General features: G+C 37.3%; 1 protein-coding gene across 8 annotated transcripts in view; it reads left to right on the forward strand.

Annotated features, from left to right (window-relative positions):
• CNST (consortin, connexin sorting protein) overlaps positions 1 to 27,223 on the forward strand; it is a 99,255-nt gene that overhangs the window by 45,785 nt on the left and 26,247 nt on the right. For 7 of the 8 annotated variants that reach the window (XM_086344982.1, XM_086344983.1, XM_086344986.1 and 4 more), the window contains 6 exons: positions 12,801 to 13,006; positions 21,634 to 21,664; positions 23,728 to 23,814; positions 24,244 to 24,358; positions 26,533 to 26,554; positions 26,733 to 26,829. In XM_086344982.1, the coding sequence (XP_086201108.1) occupies positions 12,801 to 13,006; positions 21,634 to 21,664; positions 23,728 to 23,814; positions 24,244 to 24,358; positions 26,533 to 26,554; positions 26,733 to 26,829 (558 nt within the window). The remainder of the gene's footprint in view (positions 1 to 12,800; positions 13,007 to 21,633; positions 21,665 to 23,727; positions 23,815 to 24,243; positions 24,359 to 26,532; positions 26,555 to 26,732; positions 26,830 to 27,223) is intronic. The other variant, XM_086344990.1, reaches the window with a different exon arrangement.

Raw genomic sequence — 27,223 nt, forward strand, 5'->3', positions numbered from 1 at the left:
ATCAGACTTCTAGATTTATTCATCCTACATAACTGCAGCTCTGTACATTTTTTTTAATTTATTATTATTTTTTTTTACTTTACAATATTGTATTGGTTTTGCCATACATCAACATGCATCTGCCACAGGTGTACACGTGTTTCCCATCCTTCCCACCTCCCTCCCCATACCATCCCTCAGGGTCGTCCCAGTGCACCAGCCCCAAGCTTCCTGTATCCTGCATTGAACCTGGACTGGCGATTCGTTTCTTATATGATATTATACATGTTTTAATTCCATTCTCCCAAATCATCCCCCCCTCCCTCTCCCACAGAGTCCAAAAGACTGTTCTATACATCTGTGTCTCTTCTGCTGTCTCACATACAGGGTTATTACCATCTTTCTAAATTCCATATATATGCGTTAGTACACTGTATTGGTGTTTTTCTTTCTGGCTTACTTCACTCTGTATAATCAGCTTCAGTTTCATCCACCTCATTAGAACTGATTCAAATGTATTCTTTTTAATGGCTGAGTAATACTCCATTGTGTATATGTACCACAGCTTTCTTATCCATTCATCTGCTGATGGACATCTAGGTTGCTTCCATGTCTTGGCTATTATAAACAGTGCTGCAGTGAACATTGGGGTACACGTATCTCTTTCAATTCTGGTTTCCTTAGTGTGTATGCCCAGCAGTGGGATTGCTGGGTCATACGGCAGTTCTATTACCAGTTTTTTAAGGAATCTCCAACACTGTTCTCCATAGTGGCTGTACTAGTTTGCATTCGCACCAACAGTGTAAGAGGGTTCCCTTTTCTCCACATCCTCTCCAGCATTTATTGCTTGTAGACTTTTGGATCGCAGCCATTCTGACTGGTGTGAGATGGTACCTCATTGTGGTTTTGATTTGCATTTCTCTGATAATGAGTGATGTTGAGCATCTTTTCATGTGTTTGTTAGCCATCTGTATGTCTTCTTTGGAGAAATGTCTATTTAGTTCTTTGGCCCATTTTTTGATTGGGTCGTTTATTTTTCAGGAATTGAGCTGCAGGAGTTGCTTGTATATTTTTGAGATTAGTTGTTAGTTGCTTCATTTGCTATTATTTTCTCCCATTCTGAAGGCTGTCTTTTCACCTTGCTTAGAGTTTCTTTTGTTGTGCAGAAGCTTTTAATTTTAATTAGATCCCATTTGTTTAGTTTTGCTTTTATTTCCAAAATTCTGGGAGGTGGCTCATAGAGGATCCTGCTGTGATGTATGTCGGAGAGTGTTTTGCCTATGTTCTCCTCTAAGAGTTTTATAGTTCCTGGTCTTACGTTTAGATCTTTAATCCATTTTGAGTTTATTTTTGTGTATGGTGTTAGAAAGTGTTCTAGTTTCATTCTTTTACAAGTGGTTGACCAGTTTTCCCAGCACTACTTGTTAAAAAGATTGTCTTTTCTCCATTGTATATTCTTGCCTCCTTTGTCAAAGATAAGGTGTCCATAGGTACGTGGATTTATCTCTGGGCTTTCTATTTTGTTCCGTTGATCTATATTTCTGTCTTTTGTGCCAGTACCATACTGTCTTGATGACTGTGGCTTTGTAGTAGAGCCTGAAGTCAGGCAGGGTGATTCCTCCAGTTCCATTCTTCTTTTTCAAGATTGCTTTGGCTATTTGAGGTTTTTGTATTTCCATACAAATTGTGAAATTATTTATTTGTTCTAGCTCTGTGAAAAATACCGTTGGTAGTTGATAGGGATTGCATTGAATCTATAGATTGCTTTGGGTAGTATACTCATTTTCACCATATTGATTCTTCCAATCCATATACACAGTATATTTCTCCATTTATTAGTGTCCTCTTTGATTTCTTTCATTAGTGTTTTATAGTTTTCTATATATAGGTCTTTAGTTTCTTTAGATAGATATATTCCTAAGTATTTTATTCTTTTCATTACAATGGTGAATGGAATTGTTTCCTTAATTTCTCTTTCTATTTTCTCATTATTAGTGTATAGGAATGCAAGGGATTTCTGTGTGTTGATTTTATATCCTGCAACTTTACTATATTCATTGATTAGCTCTAGTAATTTTCTGGTGGAGTCTTTAGGGTTTTCTATGTAGAGGATCATGTCATCTGCAAACAGTGAGAGTTTTACTTTTTCTTTTCCAATTTGGATTCCTTTTATTTCTTTTCCTGCTCTGATTGCTGTGGCCAAAACTTCCAAAACTGTGTTGAATAGTAGTGGTGAGAGTAGGCACCCTTGTCTTGTTCCTGACTTTAGAGGAAATGCTTTCAATTTTTCACCATTGAGGATAATGTTTGCTGTGGGTTTGTCATATATAGCTTTTATTAGGTTGAGGTATGTTCCTTCTATTCCTGCTTTCTGGAGAGTTTTTATCATAAATCGATGTTGAATTTTATCAAAGGCTTTCTCTGCATCTATTGAGATAATCATATGGCTTTTATTTTTCAATTTGTTTATGTGGTGTATTACATTGATTGATTTGCAGATATTGAAGAATCCTTGCATCCCTGGAATAAAGCCCACTTGGTCATGGTGTATGATCTTTTTAATGTGTTGTTGGATTCTGATTGCTAGAATTTTATTAAGGATTTTTGCATCTATGTTCATCAGTGATATTGGCCTGTAGTTTTCCTTTTTTGTGGCATCTTTGTCAGGTTTTGGTATTAGGGTGATGGTGGCCTCATAGAATGAGTTTGGAAGTTTACCTTCCTCTGCAATTTTCTGGAAGAGTTTGAGTAGGATAGGTGTTAGCTCTTCTCTAAACTTTTGGTAGAATTCAGCTGTGAAGCCGTCTGGACCTGGGCTTTAATTTGCTGGAAGATTTCTGATTACAGTTTCAATTTCCGTGCTTATAATGGGTCTGTTAAGATTTTCTATTTCTTCCTGGTTCAGTTTTGGAAAGTTGTACTTTTCTAAGAATTTGTCCATTTCTTCCACGTTGTCCATTTTATTGGTATATAATTGCTGATAGTAGTCTCTTATGATCCTTTGTATTTGTGTGTTGTCTGTTGTGATCTCTCCATTTTCATTTCTAATTTTATTGATTTGATTTTTCTCCCTTTGTTTCTTGATGAGTCTGGCTAATGGTTTGTCAATTTTATTTATCCTTTCAAAGAACCAGCTTTTGGCTTTGTTGATTTTTGCTATAGTCTCCTTTGTTTCTTTTGCATTTATTTCTGCCCTAATTTTTAAGATTTCTTTCCTTCTACTAACCCTGGGGTTCTTCATTTCTTCCTTTTCTAGTTGCTTTAGGTATAGAGTTAGGTTATTTATTTGACTTTTTTCTTGTTTCTTGAGGTATGCCTGTATTGCTGTGAACTTTCCCCTTAGCACTGCTTTTACAGTGTCCCATAGGTTTTGGGTTGTTATGTTTTCATTTTCATTCGTTTCTATGCATATTTTGATTTCTTTTTTGATTTCTTCTGTGATTTGTTGGTTATTCAGCAGTGTGTTGTTCAGCCTCCATATGTTGGAATTTTTAATATTTTTTCTCTTGTAATTGAGATCTAATCTTACTGCATTGTGGTCAGAAAAGATGCTTGAAATGATTTCAATTTTTTTGAATTTACCAAGGCTAGATTTATGGCCCAGGATGTGATCTATCCTGGAGAAGGTTCCATATGCACTTGAGAAAAAGGTGAAATTCATTGTTTTTGGGTGAAATGTCCTATAGATATCAATTAGGTCTAACTGGTCTATTGTATCATTTAAAGTTTGTGTTTCTTTGTTAATTTTCTGTTTAGTTGATCTGTCCATAGGTGTGAGTTGGGTATTAACGTCTCCCACTATTACTGTGTTATTGTTAATTTCCCCTTTCATAGTTGTTAGCATTTGTCTTACATATTGCAGTGCTCCTATGTTGGGTGCATATATATTTATAATTGTTATATCTTCTTCTTGGAGTGATCCTTTGATCATTATGTAGTGTCCTTCTTGTCTCTTTTCACAGCCTTTGTTTTAAAGTCTATTTTATCTGATATGAGTATTGCTGCTCCTGCTTTCTTTTGATCTCTATTTGCATGGAAAATCTTTTTCCAGCCCTTCACTTTCAGTCTGTATGTGTCCTTTGTTTTGAGGTGGGTCTCTTGTAGACAACATATATAGGGGTCTTATTTTTGTATCCATTCAGCCAGTCTTTGTCTTTTGGTTGGGGCATTCAACCCATTTACGTTTAAGGTAATTATTGATAAGTATGATCCCATTGCCATTTACTTTATTGTTTTGGGTTCGAGTTTATACACCATTTTTGTGTCTCCTGTCTAGAGAATATCCTTTAGCATTTGTTGGAGAGCGGATTTGGTGGTGTTGAATTCTCTCAGCTTTTGCTTGTCTGTAAAGCTTTTGATTTCTCCTTCATATTTGAATGAGATCCTTGCTGGGTGCAGTAATCTGGGCTGTAGGTTATTTTCTTTCATCATTTTAAGTATGTCTTGCCATTCCCTCCTGGCCTGAAGAGTTTCTATTGAAAGATCAGCTGTTATCCTTATGGGAATCCCCTTGTGTGTTCTTTGTTGTTTTTCCCTTGCTGCTTTTAATATTTGTTCTTTGTGTTTGATCTTTGTTAATTTGATTAATATGTGTCTTGGGGTGTTTCACCTTGGGTTTATCCTGTTTGGGACTCTCTGGGTTTCTTGGACTTGGGTGATTATTTCCTTCCCCATTTTAGGGAAGTTTTCAACTATTATCTCCTCAAGTATTTTCTCATGGTCTTTCTTTTTGTCTTCTTCTTCTGGGACTCCTATGATTCAAATGTTGTGGCATTTAATATTGTCCTGGAGGTCTCTGAGATTGTCCTCATTTCTTTTAATTTGTTTTTCCTCTCTGATTCATTTATTTCTACCATTCTATCTTCTATTTCACTAATCCTATCTTCTGCCTCTGTTATTCTACTATTTGTTGCCTCCAGAGTGTTTTTGATCTCACTTATTACATTATTCATCATATATTGACTCTTTTTTATTTCTTCTAGGTCCTTGTTAAACCTTTCTTGCAGTTTCTCAATCCTTGCCTCCAGGCCGTTTATCTGTGATTCCATTTTTATTTCAAGATTTTAGATCATTTTCACTATCATTACTCAGAATTCTTTATCAGGTAGATTCCCTATCTCTTCCTCTTTTGTTTGGTTTGGTGGGCATTTATCCTGTTCCTTTACCTGCTGGGTATTCCTCTGTCTCTTCATCTTGTTTATATTGCTAAGTTTGGGGTGGCCTTTCTGTATTCTGGCAGTTTGTGGAGTTCTCTTTATTATGGAGTTTCCTCACTGTGGGTGGGGTTGTAACAGTGGCTTGTCAAGGTTTCTTGGTTAGGGAAGCTTGTGTCGGTGTTCTGGTGGGTGGAGCTGGATTTCTTCTCTCTGGAGTGCATGAAGTGTCTAGTAACGAGTCATGAGATGTCAGTGGATTTGGAGTAACTTTGGGCAGCCTGTATATTGAAGCTCAGGGCTGTATTCCTGTGTTGCTGGAGAATTTGTGTGGTATGTCTTGCTCTGGAACTTGTTGGCCTTTGGGTGGTGCTTGGTTTCAGTGTAGGTATGGAGGCGTTTGATGAGCTCCTATCGCTTAATATTCCCTGACGTCAGGTGTTCTATGATGTTCTCAGGATTTGGACTTAAGCCTCCTGCTTCTGGTTTTCAGTCTTATTTTTACCTTCTATACAGCACCATTGATAAAACATCTAGGTTAAAGATGAAAAGTTTCTCCACAGTGAGGGACACTCAGAGAGGTTCACAGAGTTACATGGAGAAGAGAAGAGGAAGGAGGGAGTTAGAGGTGACCCAAATGAGATGAGGTGGAATCAAAAGAGGAGAGAGCAGGCTAGCCAGTAATCACTTCCTTATGTTCGTTCCACAGTCTGGACCGCTCAGAGATGTTCATGGAGTTATACAGAGAAGAGAAGAGGGAGGAAGGAGACAGAGGTGGCCAGGAAGATAAAGGGGGGAATCAAAAGGAGAGCGACAGATCCAGCCAGTAATAAGTTCCCTAAGTGTCCTCCACCATCTGGAATACACAGAGATTCAGAGAGTTGGGTAGAGAAGAGAAGCAGGAGGGAGGAGACAGAGGTGACCTAGTGGAGAGAAAGGAGAGTCCAAAAGGGGAGAGAGCAGTCAAGCCAGTAATCTCGCTCCCAAGTACAAATAGGTACTGAAGATTGGGTTCTTAAAGGTACAAAATTGATAACAAATACCAAAAAGCAAAGATTAAAATTCTAGAGTAGAGGTTGGATTTTCAAAAATACAATATTAAAGAAAAGACAAAAAAAAAAGTCACAAAAGTTATTTTTAAAAAACTATATATATGAAGTTTGCTTTAAAAAAGTCTTTTTTTTTAAAGTAATAGTAGGTTATAAAAATGAAAATTAAAGGAGTAATAGAGGACTTAAAAATTTTTTTAAAGTTAAATAAAAAGAAAATAAAAGAAAAAAAAGAAGAAGAAAGGAAAGAATGATCATAAAAATAGTAAAAATATATCTAGGACTTTCTTTGGTGGTGTTGTGGGCAGTGTGGGGTCAGTTCATTTTCGGATAGTTTCTTGGTCTAGCTTATATTTCTCAAGATCTATAGGCCCCTTCCTATGTAGTCGGTACTAACTACAGGGTTTTAATCTATTGCACCTGTCACTTCCAAGGCGGTTCCCTCGGTTTTAGCTTCTGTTTGCTGGTCTCTTCAGTGTCTGACTTCCGCCCTGACACAAGGGGGTGGTGGTGGACACTTTTAGGCTCACTTGTTCAGTTGCGCTGTGGGGAGGGAGGGACACTGCAAACAAATAACACTGGCCTGTGCTCCTAGTGTCTCAGCCACACTGGGCCTGCCCCCACTCACGGTGCATGCACCCCCCCTGCCCATACAGCTCAGGCTCTAGGTTGCTCCGCCGGAACCGTCCAAGGCCGGGCCTGGGCTGCATGCACCTCCCAGGTCTAAGCCACTCAGGTTCAGGCACTCTGGTAGTCCTCAGAGGCGCAGACTCCATTGGGCCTGCGTTTTGTGCCCTTCCCAGCTCCAAGCAGCTCGAGTGATGAGGTGTTTGGCGAGCGCGGTCGCTGCGCGGTCACCTCTTCCGTCCCTGCCGCTTGGTTTTCTGGGTGTACAACCGGCCCACCTTCTCAGGCGGATGACTGTCCAGAACCCCAAGAAGTCTTAGTAAGCAAAGAAGCCTGCTTGCAGTTTGGTAGATAATGTCTCTCTGGGGCTGCAATTGCCCCCTTCCGGCTCTGGCTGCCTGTCACCAGAGGGGGATGGTTTGCAGCCAGCTAATTCTGTTCCGCCCTTTGTTCTGTGTGTGGGCCTGGCAGTGTCTTAGGGCTTTTCCTGTGGTAGCTATCCCACAGTCTGGTTTGCTAGCCCAAATTAGTTCGCTGTGATTACCCGTGAGAGCATTCCGGCCGATCCTTACTGTAAGCCATGCAGCCCACGCCTCCCTGCCCAGCCCCACTTGCTAGTGGCGGGCGCAGGCATCTGCGCTGCTTCTCCACTGGGAGAGTTACCGTTGGGCTCCTAATCTATGGGTTTTAATTATTTACTTATTTTTCCTCCCTATTATGTTGCCCTCTGTGCTTCCAAGGCTCGGCACAGACTCGGCAGTGAGAGTGTTTCCTGGTGTTTAGAAACTTCTCTGTTTTTAAGACTCCCTTCCTGGGACAGAGCTCCGTCCCTACCTCTTTTGTCTCTTTTTTTGTCTTTTATATTTTTTCCTACCTCCTTTCGAAGACAATGGGGTGCTTTTCTGGGTGCCTGATGTCCTCTGCCAGCATTCAGAAGTTGTTCTGTGGATTTTACTCAGAGTTTAAACGTTCTTTTGATGAATTTGTGCTGGAGAAAGTGATCTCCCTGTCCTATTCCTCTGCCATCTTAGGACCACCTCCCAGCTCTGTACCTTTTGATCAATATCTCCCCAACTGCCCCCACCAGCCCCTGGTAACCATCATTATATTACTTTGCTTCTTTGAGTTTCACTTTAAAATTTTATTTTTTAGATTGCACTCATAAGTGAAATTATATAGTATTTGTCTTTGACTAGCTTATTTCACTCAGCATGACGACCTCCTAATTCATCCAAGTTGTCATACAAGGTAGCATTTCCTTCTTTCTCACTGTTGAATAATACTCCATTGTATCTGTGCATCACCTTTTCTTCAGGTGTTGATCCATTGACAATAAGCCACTTGGGTTATTTCCATATCTGAACTACTGTAAGTGATGCTGTAATGAACCTTAGGGTATAGATAATCATTTTGATTCTTGATTTTGTTCCCCTTGTGTGCATACCCAGAAGTGGAATTGCTGGATCATCTCAGAGAAGGCAGTGGCACCCCACTCCAGTACTCTTGATTCTAGAGAATCCCATGGACGGAGGAGCATGGTAGGCTGCAGTCCATGGGGTCGCTAAGAGTTGGACACTACTGAACGACTTCACTTTCACTTTTCACTTTCATGCATTGGAGAAGGAAATGGCAACCCACTCCAGTGTTCTTGCCTGGACAATCCCAGGGACAGGGGAGCCTGGTGGGCTGCCGTCTATGGGGTCGCACAGAGTCAGACACGACTGACGCGACTTAGCAGCAGCAGCAGGGTAGTTCTAGTCTTACGTTTTTGAGGAGTGTTTGTACTGTTTTTCATAATAGCTGTACCAATATGCATTTCCACCAACAGTTCGATCACATTGTTTTCTTGGTATTGAGTGGTTTGAATTCCTTATGTATTTTGAATATTAACCCCTTTTCAGATGGATGGTTAGCAAATATTTTCTCCCACTTCATAGATTGTCTCTTCCCTTTGTTGATTGTTTCCTTTACTGTGCAAGAAGCTTTTTAGTTTGATGAAATCCCATTTGTCTACTTTTGCTTTCGGTGCCTGTGCTTTTGGTGTCATGTCCAAAACAGTCTTACCTACATCAGTGTCAGGAAGCTCTTCCCCTATATTTTCTTCTAACAGTTGCATGGTTTCAGGTCTTACTTTCAAATCTCAATTCCATATCAAGTTGATTTTTTGCATATGTAGTAAAATGAGTTCAATTTCATTCTTCCACATATGGAAAGCCAATTTTCGTAGCACTCTTTGTTGAAGAAACTATCCTTTCTCTAATTGTGTGTGTTCTTTGCATGTTTGATAAAGATCATAAATGTGTAGAAACAAATCTGTTGCTCTATTGTGATGCTCTATTGTGTTCCGGTGTTCTGTGCATCTGTTATTATGCCAACTATGTTATTGTTGATTACTATAATTTTGTAGTAGTTTTTGAAATCTCATAGATGCTATTAACTTTGTTGTTTTTTTTTTCTTTTTTTTGCTCATGATTGCTCTGGCTATATGTTATCTTTTATGGTTCCATATAAATTTTAATACTTTTCTAATACTTTCAAAAATGCCATTGCAATTTTGATAGAGAGTCCATTGAATCTGAGGATTGCTGTGAGTAGCGTAGTTATTTTTTAATTCTTCCAACCCATGAGCATAGTATATCTTTACATTTATATTTGTCTTCAATAGCTTTCAGGCTTCCCAAGTAACTCAGCTGGTAAAGAATCCATCTGCAGTGCAGGAGACCCCGGTTCAATTTCTGGGTTGGGAAGATCCCCTGAGAAGGGATAGGCTACCCACTCTAGTATTCGTGGGCTTTCCTGGTGGCTCAGGTGGTAAAGAATCCACCTGCAATGCGGGAGATCTGGGTTCTATCCCTGGGTTGGGAAGATCCCCTGGAGGACAGCATGGCAACCCACTCCAGTAATCTTGCCTGGAGAATCCCTGTAGACAGAGGACTCTGGAGGGCTACTTTGCCAACAAAGGTCTGTATAGGCAAAGCTATGGTTTTTCCAGTAGTCATGTATGGATGCAAGAGTTGGACCATAAAGAAAGCTGAACACCAAAGAATTGATGCTTTTGACCTGTGGTGTTGGAGAAGACTCTTGAGAGTCCCTTGGACAGCAAGGAGATAAAACCAGTCATTACTAAATAAAGGAAGTCAATCCTGAATATTCATTGGAAGGACAGATGCTGAAGCTGAAGCTCCAATACTTTGGCCACCTGATGCAAAGAGCCGACTCATTAGAAAAGACTCTGATGCTGGGAAAGATGGAAGGCAGGAAGAGAAGGGGGACAACAGAGGATGAGATGGTTGGATGGTATCACAGACTCAATGGACATGAGTTTGAGCAAGTTTCGGGAGATGGGGAAGGACAGGGAAGCCTGGCGTGCTGCAGTCCATGGGTTCGCAAAGAGTCAGACGTGACTGAGCAACTGAACAACAACAACAGTAGCTTTCATGTACTTTGTTAAATTTATTCCTAAGTACTTTGTTGTTTTAATACTATTGTAAATAAAATGGTTTTCTTTTTCAGATAGTTCGCTGTTAGTATATAGCATTGCAACTGATTTTTATATGGTGATTGTATATCCTGTAACTTTACTGAAATCATTTGTTGGTTCTAACAGTATTTTAGTGAAGTCCTGAGGGTTTTCCATCTATAAGATTATATCATCTGCAAACAGAGACAGTTTCACATCTTCCTTTCTGAGATGGATGCCTTTCATTTCTTTTTCTTGCTTGATTGCTCTGACCAGAACTTCCAGTACTATGTTGAATAGGAGTGGTGAGAGTAGGCACCCTTGTCTTGTTCCAGATCTTCAAGGAAAATATGTTAACCTTTCATTGTTGAGTATGATGTTATCTGTGAGTTTGTCATATATGGCTTTTATCATATTGAGGTACATTCTTCCGTACCTACTATGTTGAGAGTTTTATCATTAAAGGATATTGAATTTTGTTAAATAATTTTTCCCACATCCATTGAGGTGACCATGTGTTACTTATCCTTCATTCAGTTAATGTGCTGTGTGACATTGATTGGTTAATGTATGTTGAATCAACCTTGCATCCCAGGAATAAATTCTGCTTGATGACAGTGTCCGATCCTTTAAATGTGCTTTTGAGTTAAGTTGTTGAGAATTTTTGCATCTGTATTCATCAGAGACATTTATTTGTAGTTTACTTTTTATGTAGTATCTTTATTTGGCTTTAGTATCAGGGTAATGCTGGCTTTGTAAAAATGAGATTGAGACTGTTCCCTGCTCTTTGATTTTTGGAAAAGTCTGAGAAGGATTGACACTAATTTTTCCTCAAATGAATTCTACCAGACATTTAATTCATAGGTGAATTTTGTTTTCGTTGTTGTTCAGTCACTCAATTTTGTTTGACTCTTTGCGACCCTATGGGCTATAGCCCTCCAGGCTCCTCTGTCCACAGGATTTTCCAGATAAAAATACCAGAGTGAGTTACCATGCCCTCCTCCAGGGGATCTTCCCGACCCAGGGATTGAACCTGGGTCTTCTTCATTGGCAGGTGGGTTCTTTACCACTGAGCCACCTAGGAAGCCCCTTGGTGAATTCTACCAAACATTTAATGAAAAATTAAGAAGAATTTAATTAAGAAAAATATAGAATTTGGATGATTAGCCTTATCACAGTCTTACGTGATTTAATGTCTTGGGTATAGTAGTGTGGCTGGGAGGAAAAGGAAAGAAAACAGTATTTATCTTAGTTTCTTTGTAGTTCTCTATAGAAAGCTTCTCTTCCTACATTGGCATTACCACCATTGCAGTTAGAGACACTGATGTCTAGAACAGTCTTTTGAACTCTGTGGGAGAGGGAGAGGGTGGGATGATTTGGGAGAATGGCATTGAAATACATATAATATCATATATGGAACGAGTCGCCAGTCCAGGTTCGATGCACGATACTGAATGCTTGGGGCTGGTGCACTGGGATGACCCAGAGGGATGGTATGGGGACGGAGGAAGGAGGAGGGTTCAGGATGGGGAACACATGTATACCTGTGGTGGATTCATTTCGATATTTGGCAAAACCAATACAATATTGTAAAGTTTAAAAATAAAATTTAAAAAAAAAAAATTAGAAAGCATAAAAATCATTCCTGTTTTTCACAAATACAAAATAAAATGGCAGGCCATCTCCAGGCCGAAGGCATCTTCAATCATGGTGTGCATATACTAAATTAGTGAGAAAGAGCCTTCCTGAGACGGACTAGCTGAAGGTAAGTACAGATTCACACAGTCTACTCGATTTCAGTATGAAAATTAGAACTCATGCTGAGATTTCAGTGAAGGGTAAAGTTATAATGTGTTATGTTTAGAGTTTTAAAATTTGGTGTGTTATTTCAGGAGCTCTGGGCCAAGGATTTATTTGCTGATTTTTTTTTTTTTTTTCCAAGTTTGTTTTACTCTTTACTAGGAAGAAAGTTTCTGTGACCATTAGCTCTGGACATCTGATTCCCTCTGCTCTCCTGGGCTCCAGAGGTAGTTCTAAAGTTATCAGACCAGAGTTTAGAGAAGAAGGCTTAACTTCTTTAGCCTTTGATATGATAGCCACATTTACTTTCTTATTTAGTGCTATTTCATTTGGAGCAAGGTATGACTTCAAATTATAGTTAATTCATTTTTCCTTTGGGAGAGTCAAATTTTTTGTCAGATTTTAACCTTCATACTTTTCTTTAGATCTCTCTTTTTTTAATATTCTTAATTAAGAATATAGATTCTTAATCTATAATGTATTGTAAATAGAAAAGTTTATATAGAACTAACAGAATTGCTTCTGTTAACTAATTGCTAATAGAAAGAATCAGATGTCAAGCAGAATCTTAACTTAATGAGGAAAATAACTTGTGGCTTCTGTGGGTTTTTTTTTTTTTTTCCTATAATCAGTTTTATTTGAAAATTTTATGGTTAAAAGGCATAATTATTATTAAGTGTTCTACCATGATGGAAATTTATTCTAACATGGGCATTTTATTTACTCTCAAAGGACTTTCTTCAGAAGATAGCACACCTTTAATGCAAGAAAATATACTACATGTAGTGACACATGCCGTTAGTGATGAAGAATCTGCAGAAGTAAATGCTAACGATCAACTGGAAGCCTCAAAGTTGGTTCTGCAATCTCTGTTCTCACTTATACGAGGTGAAGTTGAGCAGTTGGATTCAAGAGCACTTCCCCTTTGCCTTCACCAGGTATCTTGCTGAACTTTGAATTGCAGCCTCACTGAAATTCTGGGGCCAATATTTGTAATAATCTAAAATCCAATTCTCTGTAATTGATTCTGCTCCACCTGTCATTGGTGAGTCCAGGAAAAGGTGACTTTGGATCAGTAGCTGGTAGGAAATCTGGCATATCACTGACTGGTGGCCACATGTTGGCTTGGATCATCAATCTATGGCTCATACAATCACTAGCTGCTTTTACTTGGTGGTGGTGGTGGTTTAGTCACTAAGTTGTGTCCGACTCTTGAAACCCCATGGACTGTAGCTGCCCAGGCTCCTCTGTTCAATGGGATTTCTCAGGCAAGAATACTGGCGTGGGTTGACATTTCCTACTCCTGGGGAATCTTGCTAACCTAGGGATCAAACCCGCATTTCCTGCATCTCATGCATTACAGGCAGATTGATTACTCCTGAGCTGCCAGGGAAACCCCTTCTTTTACTTAGTGTGTACAAAAGAGAGTCATTGTCTACAAAGGAGTCAATGTAGAAAGTGCTTAGTAAGTACCAACAAGGTACCCAAAACTAAGGTAGACACTAGGGAAACAGATTACCTAAGAACATGTCTTTAAGACAGACACTGTGGAATAGGAAAAGCAATTATGTAGCCAACTAATGGTAGAAGTCTGTATAAAGTATTAGAGTAGGTGTGTGCTTCAGGTTCAGCAAAAGCACAAATGCATGATTAACTTTGTCCTTTGGACATTAGACAGAAAGAAGGTGATTCTTGAGCTGGGTTTTGCAGGATTTATAGGCTCACAATAGATAAAGAAAATGAACTGGTACAGAAAGAGATCAGCCTTTGCAAAGACATGACTGGGATATCATTTTGAAGATTAAGATGGAAGAGAGATGGGAATTAAGATTGGATAACTTGTAACATTAAGGTCTTGCTTTTAGAGGCTGAGAGCTTTTAATTATGGAGGTGCCAAAATTAGAATTCTAGAAATATAATTCTTGATGATTGAGAGGGTAAACTAGAAGATGGAGAGCCTGGAGACTGGGAGACCTTAAAGACAGTAATACGGAAGGTTTTACATGAGATAATTCTGAAAAGATTAAGGTATTTATGAACTGTGTTTTATTTTCTTTTTTTAAAATGAAAATAATTCATATATGGGAATGGAAGAAGCTTCAATTTTATTTCACTCACTCTTCCTGTTCATTAAACATTTGCAATAAGCAGGGAATAATTTTTTTTAAGTAAAATAGCTTTTGTCCCAATGCAGGAAAACATATGTTCTTACAAATTTATATTACCTCCTTGGTGGGCTTGAAGAATGCCTTTGAGAAAATGTGTACTACTTGTTGACCTCTGGTGTGCTGGTAACATATATAGTACATGTTAACCATAGTTGAGAACTGTAGTTGAGAACCACCAATACCAAGGCAGCTTTGTAATCTTTGATCCTTCTTTAAATTTGTACAATGGATTGAGTTTGTAAAGGATATTTACACTAATGGTTATTTCATTCTCCAAACAATTTAGAGAGACATTATAATCATCTTTACAAATGCGAGATAAAAGACTCCCTCACAAAGCAAGTTCCTTATAATTGTAGGGCTTTGTTTTGTGCTCAGTTGCTCAGTCGTGTCTGACTCTTTGCAACCCTGTCTGACTCTGTAGCCCACTGGGCTCCTCCATCCATGGAATTTTCCAGGCAAGAATACTGGAGTGGGTTGCCATTTCCTACTCTAGGGTCTCTTTCTGAACCAGGGATCAAACCCACATCTCTCAAAGCATGTGTTTTGGGGACAACTTGACAGAAATTTGAATACTGACTGTATAATAATACTACTATTGCATCATTGTCAAATTTCTTGAGATTGATAATGGAATTGAAGGTCATGTAGGAGAGTGTCTTCATTCTTGGGAAACACACGTGAAAGTAGTATTTAGGAGTAAAGTTATATAATGCCTGCAACTTAAGATATTTCAGTGGGAAAAAACGTGTAAGAAAGGGAAAGAAAAAGAGAAGATTTGGCAAAATGTCAATAATTGACAAATCTAAATAAAAGGTATATGACTGTTGATTTTACTATTCTTTGAAGTCTTATGTAGAATTTCAATAAAAAGTTGGGGAAATGGACATTTGGAGTAAATAGAAACAGCTAAGTGTAGCCAAATCTTTTCAAGCAGTTTATGTCACTGGGCTATTGTTACATTAAATGTAAGGAGAATGCTCTTTTCTACTAGCAGGTGATCCTATAGCTGAAGCAGATCTAGTAGAAAATCACATTTTTAGGCAGGAAGATGATAACAGTCTTGATCAGATGCAGATTATTTAATTTGTTTTAATGTCTCAAAGTAGAACTCCACCTTCATCCCCTAGGAATATGTCAGTTTGCTAGTCCTGTAGGTTATGCTTCTGAAATACCTCAGCATTCTGTCCTCTCCTGGCAAAGAAGATTAGAGAGTATATTGGTGGCTTTAAAGTATGGGCTCTGGCTCTACTTTAAAATCTAACCCTAACCCATACTAACAAACTAAGCAGCTTTTAGTTTCATCTTCTGTAATGTTGTAGACGACTCAGTGAAATACTGCATGTACAAGTACTTAACATATCAATAACACTTGGTATGCTTAACATAAAAGTAATTAAACATTAGCGGTGTAACTATATTTCTCTGTCACTAATTCAAACATTGCTTGTTGGAAAGAGATGGCTGAGACTGCAGTAAACTGAGACACCAGGGCAACAGCAGTCAGCTGATGACTGCCTTCCATAGTCCAAGAATACAAAATATCCTGTCAGTTACTCTCAAGGGAAACACAAGTTAGAGAGAAGTGGAGTGACTTGTTTTTCCCCATTATTTAGTAATTCCCAGAAGTTCACACTGTGTCTTTCACTTGAATTTGACAGCTGTTAACATTTTGCCAGATTTTCGTTTCCCCTCCTCCCACTCAACCCTACCCCACATATTTATTTTCCATGAAACATCTTAAAGTAATTTTCAGGCATTACATCACTTCACCCTTAAATACTTGCACATAAATTTCCCAAGAACAATGACACTCTCCTAAATAACTTACAATGCCACTATCAACCCCAAGAAATGAGACGTTGGTTTAATATTATTTAATATAGAGCCTATATTTGTTTCTTCATGTTGTTCCACAAATATTCATTATAACTAGTTTCCCTCTGATCCAGGATCCAGTGAAGGAGCGCACATTGCATTTGGTTGTGAACATTCTTTAATCCTTAGTAATCCAGAACAATTCCCTGCATTCTGTTTTATTTGTTGGTTTATTTTTGCTTTTATAACATTGACACGTCTGAAGAGTTAAGAGTTCTTGTAAAAATGTCCCATAATTAGGATCTGTCTGATTATTTCTTCATAAAGTAAAAGAGGAGAGTGAAAAAGTTGGCCTAAAGCTCAACATTCAGAAAACTAAGATCATGGCATCTGGTCCCATCACTTCATGGCAAATAGATGGGGAAACAGTGGAAACATGTCAGACTTTATTTTGGGGGGCTCCAAAATCACTGCAGATGTGATTGCAGCCATGAAATTAAAAGACGGTTACTCCTTGGAAGGAAAGTTATGACCAACCTAGATAGCATAATAAAAAACAGAGACATTACTAAAGGTCCGTCTAGTCAAGGCTATGGTTTTTGCAGTAGTCATGTGTGGACGTGAGAGTTGGACTGTGAAGAAAGCTGAGTGCCGATGAATTGATGCTTTGAACTGTGGTGTTGGAGAAGACTCTTGAGAGTCCCTTGGACTGCAAGGAGATCCAACCAGTCCATTCTAAAGGAGATCAGTCCTGGGTGTTCATTGGAAGGACTGATGTTAAAGCTGAGACTCCAGTGCTTTGGCCACCTGATGCAAAGTACTGACTCATTGGAAAAGACTCTGATGCTGGGAGGGATTGGGAGCAGGAGGAAAAGGGGACGACACAGGATGAGATGGCTGGGTGGCATCACCGACTCGATGGACATGAGTTTGAGTAAACTCCAGGAGTTGGTCATGAACAGGGAGGCCTGGCGTGCTACAATTCATGGGGTCGCAAAGAGTCAGACTCGACTGAGCGACTGAACTGAACTGAACTGAACTGAAAATACATTGGGCAAGAGTTCTACCTAGGTAACATTCCATATTCAGATGACGCTTGAACTCATTCCAGAGTGGCCTTTGTGCCACTACCCCACCAGAATTGCACTGTAAACGCCAGGATTGATCTCCGTATTGCACACTCATGTGAATCTAATTGTTAGTCCTCAGTTTTCTTCCTACCAGAAGTATTAGAAGCTCTGACAAGTTGATCACATGCTCTATTTTGCAGCATTTTCTTTTGCTTTTTAGGACCCCCCCACTTTCCACTTTTATATCTTACCTCACTGGATATGCCTTCTCTGGGTCATTTGTTGAGTCCTCCAAATTTTACTGATTGTTAAACATTGGAGTTTTTGAGGATTCAGTCCTGCAGTATAGACTAAACATCCAGCTTCCTGAGGCATCTCATGGGCCTCTCAAACTTAAGATGCCCAAAATCAGACTTTGACTTTTTTTTCTCCCTTTTGTTAGATGGCATATCCATCCCTCTAGTTGCTGAGACCAAATACTTTGAAGTCATCCTTCACTTTTCCCCACGTCCATATCTAATCAGCAGATCCTGCCAATCTATTTAAAAAATATATGCAGATTCTGATGTCTTCTTTCCTCCTTCATTGCCGCCATCTTGATAGTACAAGACACTATCAGATTTCATTCAGATTCTTGCAGTAAACTAATTGTAGAACCCTCTCTGCTTTACCTTTATTTCCATTTAGGTTTTTTTCCCCTTCCTCTACATAGCAGTCATTGTGATCCAGATAAAATGTTAGTTGGGATCATGAGACTTCTCTGTTCAAAGCCATCCATTGACTTCTTTTCACATTGAGAGTAAAAGCCAAAATTCTTACCATGGCAAGACACTCCATGATCTGGCCCTGTTACCTCTTAGACCTTAATTCCTAAAACTCCTTCTTATTCACTTCTTTCCAGGTACACTGGCCTCCTAGCACTTCCTCAGCTATACCAGGAATGTTCCTATGTCAGGGTCTGTGATATTTCCTTTTCATCCTTTCTCAGGAAGTCACTATATGATGTACTCCACCAAAACAAGAGAGTAAACCAAGGAACAGGAAGATTAAGATAAAAGAAAATGGGGTGCTACCCCGGAGACGGGTGAAGGGGTTCTCTAGGAGAAGAGAGAGTCTTAGATGACAGCTTTGTACCAAGAAGGAGAGTGTACCCACTTTTATTTGAGCAGATCAGAAGGGTCTGGGGAGAAACTTTTATATCATTTTCCGATTTCTGAATATTTGGTGTGTCTGAATACATTGAGGGAAGTTTTCAACTCTTGATAGACTAGCGTTGTATAAGCGATAAGTGCATGGAAAACTATACCAAAAAAAAAAGGAAAAAAGAAACTCCAGTGAAAACAGAAAGTTTTCATGAAAGGAAAAATAATGAGAGTTTACTACATGGCTTACTCATAATAAGGTAAACATTAAATGTTTGCCTACCTTTTACTACAATATAACAGCATGGGATAGGTCAATATGTGAGAGAAAGTATGTGTGGTATATGTTTGTAGGGGAAGGAGCAAAAGACTCAATCCCCATTTTCTAAAACTGAAAAAAAAATCAAGAAATAGAAAATATAAGCATAATATTTAGAGATACAGCATTTTTTAAAAAAGAGATATCTTAGTGCTTGCTCCTGAAGAAAGGAGAATCGGACACGAACAGCAGGGCCTTTCTTAAACACATCTTATAGAACCGTTTAACTCTTTAAACCATGTAAATATATATATTTTTGATAAAGGTAAGAGGTAAAAGAAGAAGTTTATAATTCAAACATAAAGTGAGAATAGTTACTAGGTTAAGGTGGTGACAGTGGAAACACAGAGAGGTGAATTTGAAATCTTGACCTAGGGACTCGGTGTAGATAATGAAAAAAGGGATGATAAAGAAATCAGAGAAGAGTAATTCTAGGAATACCCAGTTAGGAGGAATGGTAGTTCCACTGACAGAAATAAGGAAGTATTAATGGAGAGTTAATTACAGGATAGTTACTATTTCTAACATATTATATGGATGAATATATGCCAAAGGACATTTGATATTAATGACTATGATCACTGCAGATATTCACTTACGTTTTTTAGCTCTTGGAACTCTTTTTTTCTTTTGGCACTTAATATGTTTTGTTGATTCTTGTTTTCCAAGCATCCATTGTACATCTCTGTCAGTATTGACATAACAGTAGTAATAACAGCCTCAATGATAAGAATACTAAAATAGGAAATACTGTTTTAGTAGCACTATTCTAGGTTTTTAGGCCATTTAATCCTCACAGTAATACTGTCAGAATGACACATTATTATAACCAAAGAAGATTTTTTTTTAACTTGTCTGATGTCACACAGCCAATAAGTCATAGAGACAAGATTCAAGTCCATGTCTGGTTCCAGAGTCCACACTAAAGTTCTTGGATCTCTCGAAGATTCCATTTAAAAATTACTTTTCTTGGGGACTTCCCTGGTGGTCCAGTGGTTAAGACCTGCACTTCCACTGCAGGGGGCATGGGTCTGATAGCTCATCAGGGAAGTTCCACAGGCCGTGTAGTGTGGCCAAAAAAGAAAAATTATTTTTCTTGGGTGTGAGTAATCTCTTATACACTGACTTTGTTGATATAATGGCAGGTTAGCTTTAAGTGTATAACCTAAGTCATAAACTTGAGAGTTTTTCCTAAAGACGTGAGAAGAAGTTCAAGTGCTGTACTCTGTGCTCAGTGAGCATGTCATGAAACTCATCTCAGACTCAAGCAGGAAATGGCTTCACTGGGATCCTTGAAGCCACTCTGTGGGACTGCGGACAAACACATACACCTTCCTAATTCCTTTTTGTTCCCAGTAGATAAAAGATGCCTTAAACCAGGAAAACTGGTTAAAATTACTTAAAATTACTGCCCTCCCAAAGTGATTTTCAACTCACTTCTTCACGATTCTGCTCTGCACTGGTAGAGTATTTCTGGTCCAGAGTCAGCAAGTGCAACCCGTTTTAAGCACTTGCTGCTGTGTCCTGGGCACTGTACTAGACACACGTTCTGTCTCCTGGAGTTGTAGGTATTATTGACCCTGTTTTACAAATAAGGAAGCCGAGGTTGGGACATGAAATGACACGTCCAGAGTCACACAGCTGGTAGTGGCAAAGCTTGGTCTAGAACACAGATTATTCACCTTCAAACTTTCATGTTTTTCTGCTCTACCAAGCTACCTCCTGGATTTAGACATTTGGGGCATCAAAGAAAATCACACCTTCTTTTACCCTGCTCGACTTGTCAGGAGTAGGTTTTTATAGAAGAAGGCACCCTGTGTATTTATTTTTCAAGCTGCCCTTTCACCTGGAAGTGCCTTTTTACTTTTGAGGCCTTGGGTTTCATGATCCTGTCTTTATGGTTGCACCTATGGGACTGGAACTGTCCCAGAAGTCTGAAAGCTAATTGATTAAGCTGACAATTTACAGAGAGGTGATTGGGTCCATCTATATTGTTGTTTTGCTCCTGGAAGAATATTAGATATATAGAATAAATTTTAAGCTAGGCAACTATTTCCTTTAAAACTATACTTTTTCCACTGTGGGATTTAGAGAAAAAAACATTCCTTTTTTTTATTTCTGATTTATAGGTTTGACTGGTACTTTACTGCTCTTTGTACTGATAGTTTCCTGGAAAGTAGAGGTCTTGATCCATAAACAGAATACCTTTTTCATTAGAGACTTAGGAAAAATCAGGGCAAACTGAAAGTGTAAACTACTTAATGAAGTATTTTAAGTATGACAATAGTCAATTCATGCAAATATTTCTCCATGTATACTTTTGTTTTTACTGTTCTATTGATAAATGCTATATCTGAATAAAGGATTCCAAAGTTTTTAGACTCAAAGAATTTTTAAATTTAAAGTTGCCCTAGAATGAATCTGCTAAGGGATATGCCTCAGCTGGGTGCAGAGGCTGAGTCCCTGGACCTTGCCCTCCCATCCAGTGCCCTTTATCCCATGCAGCACTTTGTATCTACTCCAAACATCATTGCTCAACTAGTAGCATTTGGTCTGTCCTTTTATGAAATATCAAAAGAGAATGAAAAGTCTGTGTCCCCTGAGGTAGTTTGTGAAATACTAATGAGACCAATGGGTTTTAAGATCCCTTGTGACCTGACATAGTTCAGTTTTTTAGTTCATGATACAGCCATCCTTTCATTCATGTTCTACTTTATAAGCCTCTATAGCATCTCTCTCATTCTTTAGAGTTCTTATTCTAAACTCTAGTGAATCAGTGATGTTTGCTTTGACTTGAAATAGAATAGAAAGAATGAGATTGTGTACAGACCAAAGAATGCCTGTGTTTGCTTTTCTTGAGACAAGTGACTTCAAAAATGTGTCTTGTGCCTAGAGTCATATTTTTTTCTGAACTGGCGAATATGGTTAAGAGTTTTCTTAGTTTGATATCAAAGATTTTGAGAGTTTCAAGGTTTTGGTTTCTTCCAAATTTGTCTTTTTATTCAACTGTTAATTTAACTTTCTCTGTTTTTTATTTGTTTTTAACAGATAGCAGAGTCTTATTTCCAGGAGGAGGACTGTATCCTTTTTTTAATTACAAGAAGAAATGCCTAGAACGCTTAGTGAACTGCCCACTTTTAAAATTGAGATTTACCTCCAATGAATGTATAATCTGTTGTTGTCACTGGATTTTGTTTCATGGACCCATGTAACCGTCTCAGAAAACAAGATGTAGGACATTTGTTACTCCAGAAAATTCTCTAGAACCACCCAAGTTTGACCTCCTGTGGACAAGCTCTAATTTTACCAAAATCTAAATATTTGTGTGTGGAGGAAGGGGAGAATGCATGTTGCAAAAAAATAAAAACCCATTGGATTTGTTTTCTTTTGAATTAAACAGAAGTACAAAGCAAGTAATATTCATATGGTAGAGTTTGTCAGCCATATTATACATAGCAAATCTCATGACTCTTATTATAGCTATATATATATATATATATATAGCAAAGGGAAGATTTGCTATATCTAATTTGCAAAATTTGCTATATCTATTGCTAATGAAGAGTTCTTCATTAGCGATAAACAGAATAACTGTTGTCAAGGAAGACTGCATGTTAACTTTTGTTTGTGCTGTCTCTTCAGTCACGTCCGACTCTCTACAACCCAATGGACTGTAGCCTGCCAGGCTCCTCTGTCCATGGGATTCTCCAGGCAAGAATACCAGAGTTAGTTGCCATGCCCTTCTCCAGGGGATTTTTCAGACCCAGGGATTGAACCCACATCTCTTACATCTACCTGTACTGGCAAGCACGTTCTTTACTACTAGCACCACCTGGAAAGCCCATAACTTGAGTAAAAGAAAGATTTATTCCTTCCATTTTTTAATTTCCCTCTCTTAAAATTGTTTTTATTTTTTCAGAGAAGGTCCAATATATACACTTTAGAGAGAACTCATCCTAAGTATCTTTATTTCCCCATTTGTGTGATTTCTTTTTTCTCCTAACCTTACTGATTTTCACTACAGATTGGGGGACAAGCAGTTGTCATCCTGAACCCCTATCAAGTAAACTAGTAAAGTGTGGTAGAAACTTAGGGCAGTGGCTGTTCATCACTAAGTCTGGAGGAAATCAAATTCTTAAGGAAATGAAGCTTAGGACTACCCAAATGATGAGTATGATGTAGTACAGTGCAGAGCACATCAGCTTCCCTGGGAGCTTCCTAGAAATGCAAACTCGTGGGCTTTAGAATCAGAGCTTCTGGGGATCAGACTCATAAATCTGTATTTTACCAAGATTTTCAAATAACATTTATGTTCAGTAAAGTGTGAGAAACATTGGTATATTTTTAAGTTATGAGCAGAGGAAAATAGAATTGTCTCTGCTTCTCCCTGGTCTATTTTATGATCCCTGGCATATATTTAAGACACAAATGAGAGAGAGAACTAAACCTCTGAGTGACCATGGGAAGACTAAAAAGCTAAACAATGAGTTTTTTCTCTTCCTTCTTTCTGGGTCAACATTTAGAACATGGCCCAAAGGAAGGTAGACAGTTGGACAGCTTGTCTTGACCTCATATAATGCTGAATGTGTGATACAGATGGAGAAGGCAGAAATTCCTAAGAAAATCTACCAAAAAAAGTCAAATCACATAATTATAAAAATCACTATGGCAAGTTAATTTACAAAAAAAAAAAAGCATTCAGTGAAAAATAAGGATCACGTGGAGTTGAAATCAGAAACAAACATTTGACTAGAGGGTAACATAGTGGCTTGACAGAAGGTAATTTAAGGAGAGAAAAAGGAGGGGTAACACTTAGATTACGGATTCCATATGGGCCCTATTTCCAATTAAATTATATTTAATTGACTCTGCTAGAGGTATTATTAGCAAGCAGGCATTTCTTGAACATTAAAACCTTCTCTTTGTGTCTCCTGTTTACTGATAGAATAGAAACCAGGTAGCTTACTGCATGATATGCAACATTAAAATTTACCTACTTCAAAACCAAAAACCCTTACTTTTTTGTTTAAATTTAAAATTATTTAGAGCCCTCTCAGTTTTTTATAAACTTCAAAATTCTCAGTTAATCTAAGACATTATTCTGTAGCCTGGATTCCTATTTTCCTTAAATTTTCTGTTCAGATGAGAAAGCAATGAAATTCATTAAGCTCGAACGACTGTATCACGAGCAATTGCTCGCAAATCTTTCTGCCATTCAAGAACAGTGGGGTGAGTACAAACTAGAATGCAGAATTATCAATAATCTAACAAGTTGCTATCTAGAAAGTTAACATATTTGACCTGGTTTTCTAGGTCAGGAAGTAGATGTTTCTAGTCAAGTTAGTGTTGCAAAGAAAGTAGCATTTTTACCGCAAGTTTACCTCATTTTAAGAAAGTTTTTGTCTTTGTATTTTGTTTTTCATACAAGTGCCAAGAAAAGAACACTTGCAACTTTTTCATTTCTTCTGATGTCCTTGGCTGATTTAGTCTCTGGGATATATACTTAGATTTAAAAACAATCACTTAGCTATTTCTGTGTTAACTTTGGGCTAAAAAGATAATTTTGCATGATAATCTTTATCAGTAGAGCCAGTTAAGTATTTTCCCTTCTAAACGTGTTTTGTAATAGCTAGTGACTAACAAATATTTTAAATTTAGAAACAAAATGGAAAACTGTACAACCACATACAGTTACACCTTTGAGGAATTCAGAAAAAGGATTTAATGGTGAAGATTTTGAACGGCTTGCTAAATTTTGTGCAACCCATCAAGAGTAAGTACTTGACTGTTTACAATGAATTGGAATAGAATATTGGAGAAGCATTGTAATACTGAATATTTAAAATGCAGAATTCACTTATTTGTTTTGTTAATGCTAACTGGAGAAATTAAAATTAATAAAATGATTTGGTTCCTTTCTCAGATTTTATGTTTCTTACACAAAACTTAGCAAAAGGTCTGTTTTACAAAATTCAAAGCACCTTCTAATTAGAAATTTTTTAATGTAACTTCTAATTTCAATTAATTTTTGCTTAAGAGGTTAGGTGATTCCAATGGAAAAATTTGTGTTAGGATTTTTATTACAATTGTTTTCCAGTGTTTCTATGTCTGTCTCTGTATGTTGTAGTAAAAACACACTTTTAAGAGTAGCCTGATACTGGAATGCAAATGCATTTAATCAGAATACCAGATAATTTTAAATTATTTGATTTGTATCAAAGAGTTGGATTTTTAAAACTGAACATAGTAATAATAAAGCACTTAAGTATATATATTTTAATTATTATTTGAAGACTCAGAATTATAAAGGTGAGGGGATATGATAATTATTTTAAACTAGTGCAGATTTCTGGGATGTACAATTTTCTTGTGTTAGTTTGAACTTTTAAAACAGTCTTTTTATGGATTCTGCATTATGACCTAATTTTAATATGTTAAATAGGTTAACTTTTGGCTTTGTAAAACTTTTAAATAATGGAATATTAAAGATAGATAAGGGAGATTGTTTTCTTACTTTCAAAACATTCAATATAGATACTTTTCTGCTCTTCCCAGGGAACTAATAATTGTTTAATCTGTTACAAATGTTTTAATTATTTAAAAATAAAGAGTTATTGAATCTAATATAGACGTGACTCTTTTTCTTTTTTTTCCTCTTTTTAAATATAAGGCAACTTGCCAACACATAATGTTTTTTTAATTTTTATCGCAGTATAGTTGATTCATAATGTGGTGTTAGTTTCAGGTATACAGCAAAGTGAATCAGTTATACTTTTATACATATACCCACTGTTTTTTAGATTCTTTTCCCATATAGGTCATTACAGAGAATTGAGTAGAGTTCCCTATGCTATACAATAGGTCCTCATTAGTGCCAACACATAATTTAAAAACTAGTCTTCAGTCACATTGCTTCACATCTCTAGAGAATTTCTACTAGTGAACAGTAGATAGTATTGTAAACCAAACCTAAAATTGTATGCTTATATTTGATAATTCCCCAAAATTATACACCTAAAATTAATACAAAATGTTTGACTATTACAATACACAGCTGAATTTTTACATGTACAGATACATATATGCAACTAATACTCTGACCAAGAATCAAAACAGTCCAGCCCCTCAGAAAGCACCCTAATTTGTGTACAAAGCCAGCACCCATCCCCTCAGATAGTAACTGCTGTCTGAGTTCTGTAACACTGTATTTGCCTGTCCTGCAGTTTTACATAAATGTTATCACACAGACTAGATTTTTGTATCTAGCTTTTTTGCACATGATTACGTCTGTGTTACATGTTGCTACCTGCAGTGGTAATTTGCTCTGCTTTACTCCTATGTGGATTCATTATATGACTGTGCAGTAATTTATTTATCCATTATATTGTTAATAGACATTTGGATTGTTTCCAGTTTTTTAACATTATGAATAAAATGGCTGTGAACATTACTGTGTATACTTTTTGGTGAATGTATACATTCTTTTATCTTGAGTGTTCCCTAAAATATATTTACAGATTATGTCTTTTTTTTATCCTTTTCTGTGGAAAATGTGAATAAAATTATCTTCTACCATAATCAACTTTAGACGATAATGACATAAACTGAAATTTTAATATGTATAAAATACTCTTGAAATACATGATTAGCAAAGGTTGACATTTTTTCCCCTGCTGACTCTCAGTATTTATAGCTTCTTTGGAGGTTTTTCATTAGTTATTGGCCATCTAAGATTAACACATGATATAGTTGCACTTTGAACTGTGTGAACCAGTGGTAATGTTTCAGCAGTGGAAATGTTCTGTGCTAATATTAGAATCCGGAGAAGCTGTATTTTTTTCTTTTCTTTTTTTTTTACAGCCGTTTCAGTGACATTTGTTTGGAAGCATTTTGCTGCTATAATATTTTTTTAATTCTTTTTTCCCCTCTCTCTCTTTTTTCCTACAGTCCTCTTTTATCCAAAGATAAGGTAAGAGATTTTCTTTGAAAATGTTTATAGGAAAAACGTGTCATGTTTTGTTGTATGGACTGGTTTAGAAAATAATGAAACCTTCCTCAAATTGTTTTCAGCTTTCTAACTTAATGCAACAGTTTCCCCCAAAGTTTTTTTTTTTTTTTTCTTTCTTTCTTTTTGAAAAACTTTTTAGATAGCAGCTGTCCAGAAGTCCCTGGGAAGGAAATGCTTTACGCAGTTAGTAGTGTCTGAAGATCCAAAGGAAAGAGGAGCTACAGCCAAAGAGCTGGGTATGTTTTTAAATTAGAAGTAGACATTAAAAATGCCTGCCTCATATAATATTTTACAAGTATTACATCTGAGTTGCTGTGAAGGAGCTTTTTTGCGCATACTGCTCCTAGACAAATAGCGAAGCAAGGTGTTTTTTTTTTAACATCGTATAATCCTATTTTTAGATATCCAGTAGTAGAAATTATAAAATCTAAATTCTTATAAAAACATAAAATTGTTTCATGTTTTCAGTAGGTGGTTATATGTATCTAAGAGAATATGACAAGACTGCAAATAAGCTGTGAAAGCGAATTGGTTTTAGTGCATTCAGGCATTCTTTTCTGTATAAAAACCAACAATTTTTTTACAAACTTTACCAGAAATTTTTTTCTGTAAATCTAGATATTATCAAGA

Source organism: Bos grunniens, chromosome 16 (assembly GCF_055505025.1).
Source record: "Bos grunniens cultivar Pamir isolate PY7600 chromosome 16, Bosgru_T2T1.0, whole genome shotgun sequence".
Classification (NCBI taxonomy): Eukaryota; Metazoa; Chordata; class Mammalia; order Artiodactyla; family Bovidae; genus Bos; species Bos grunniens.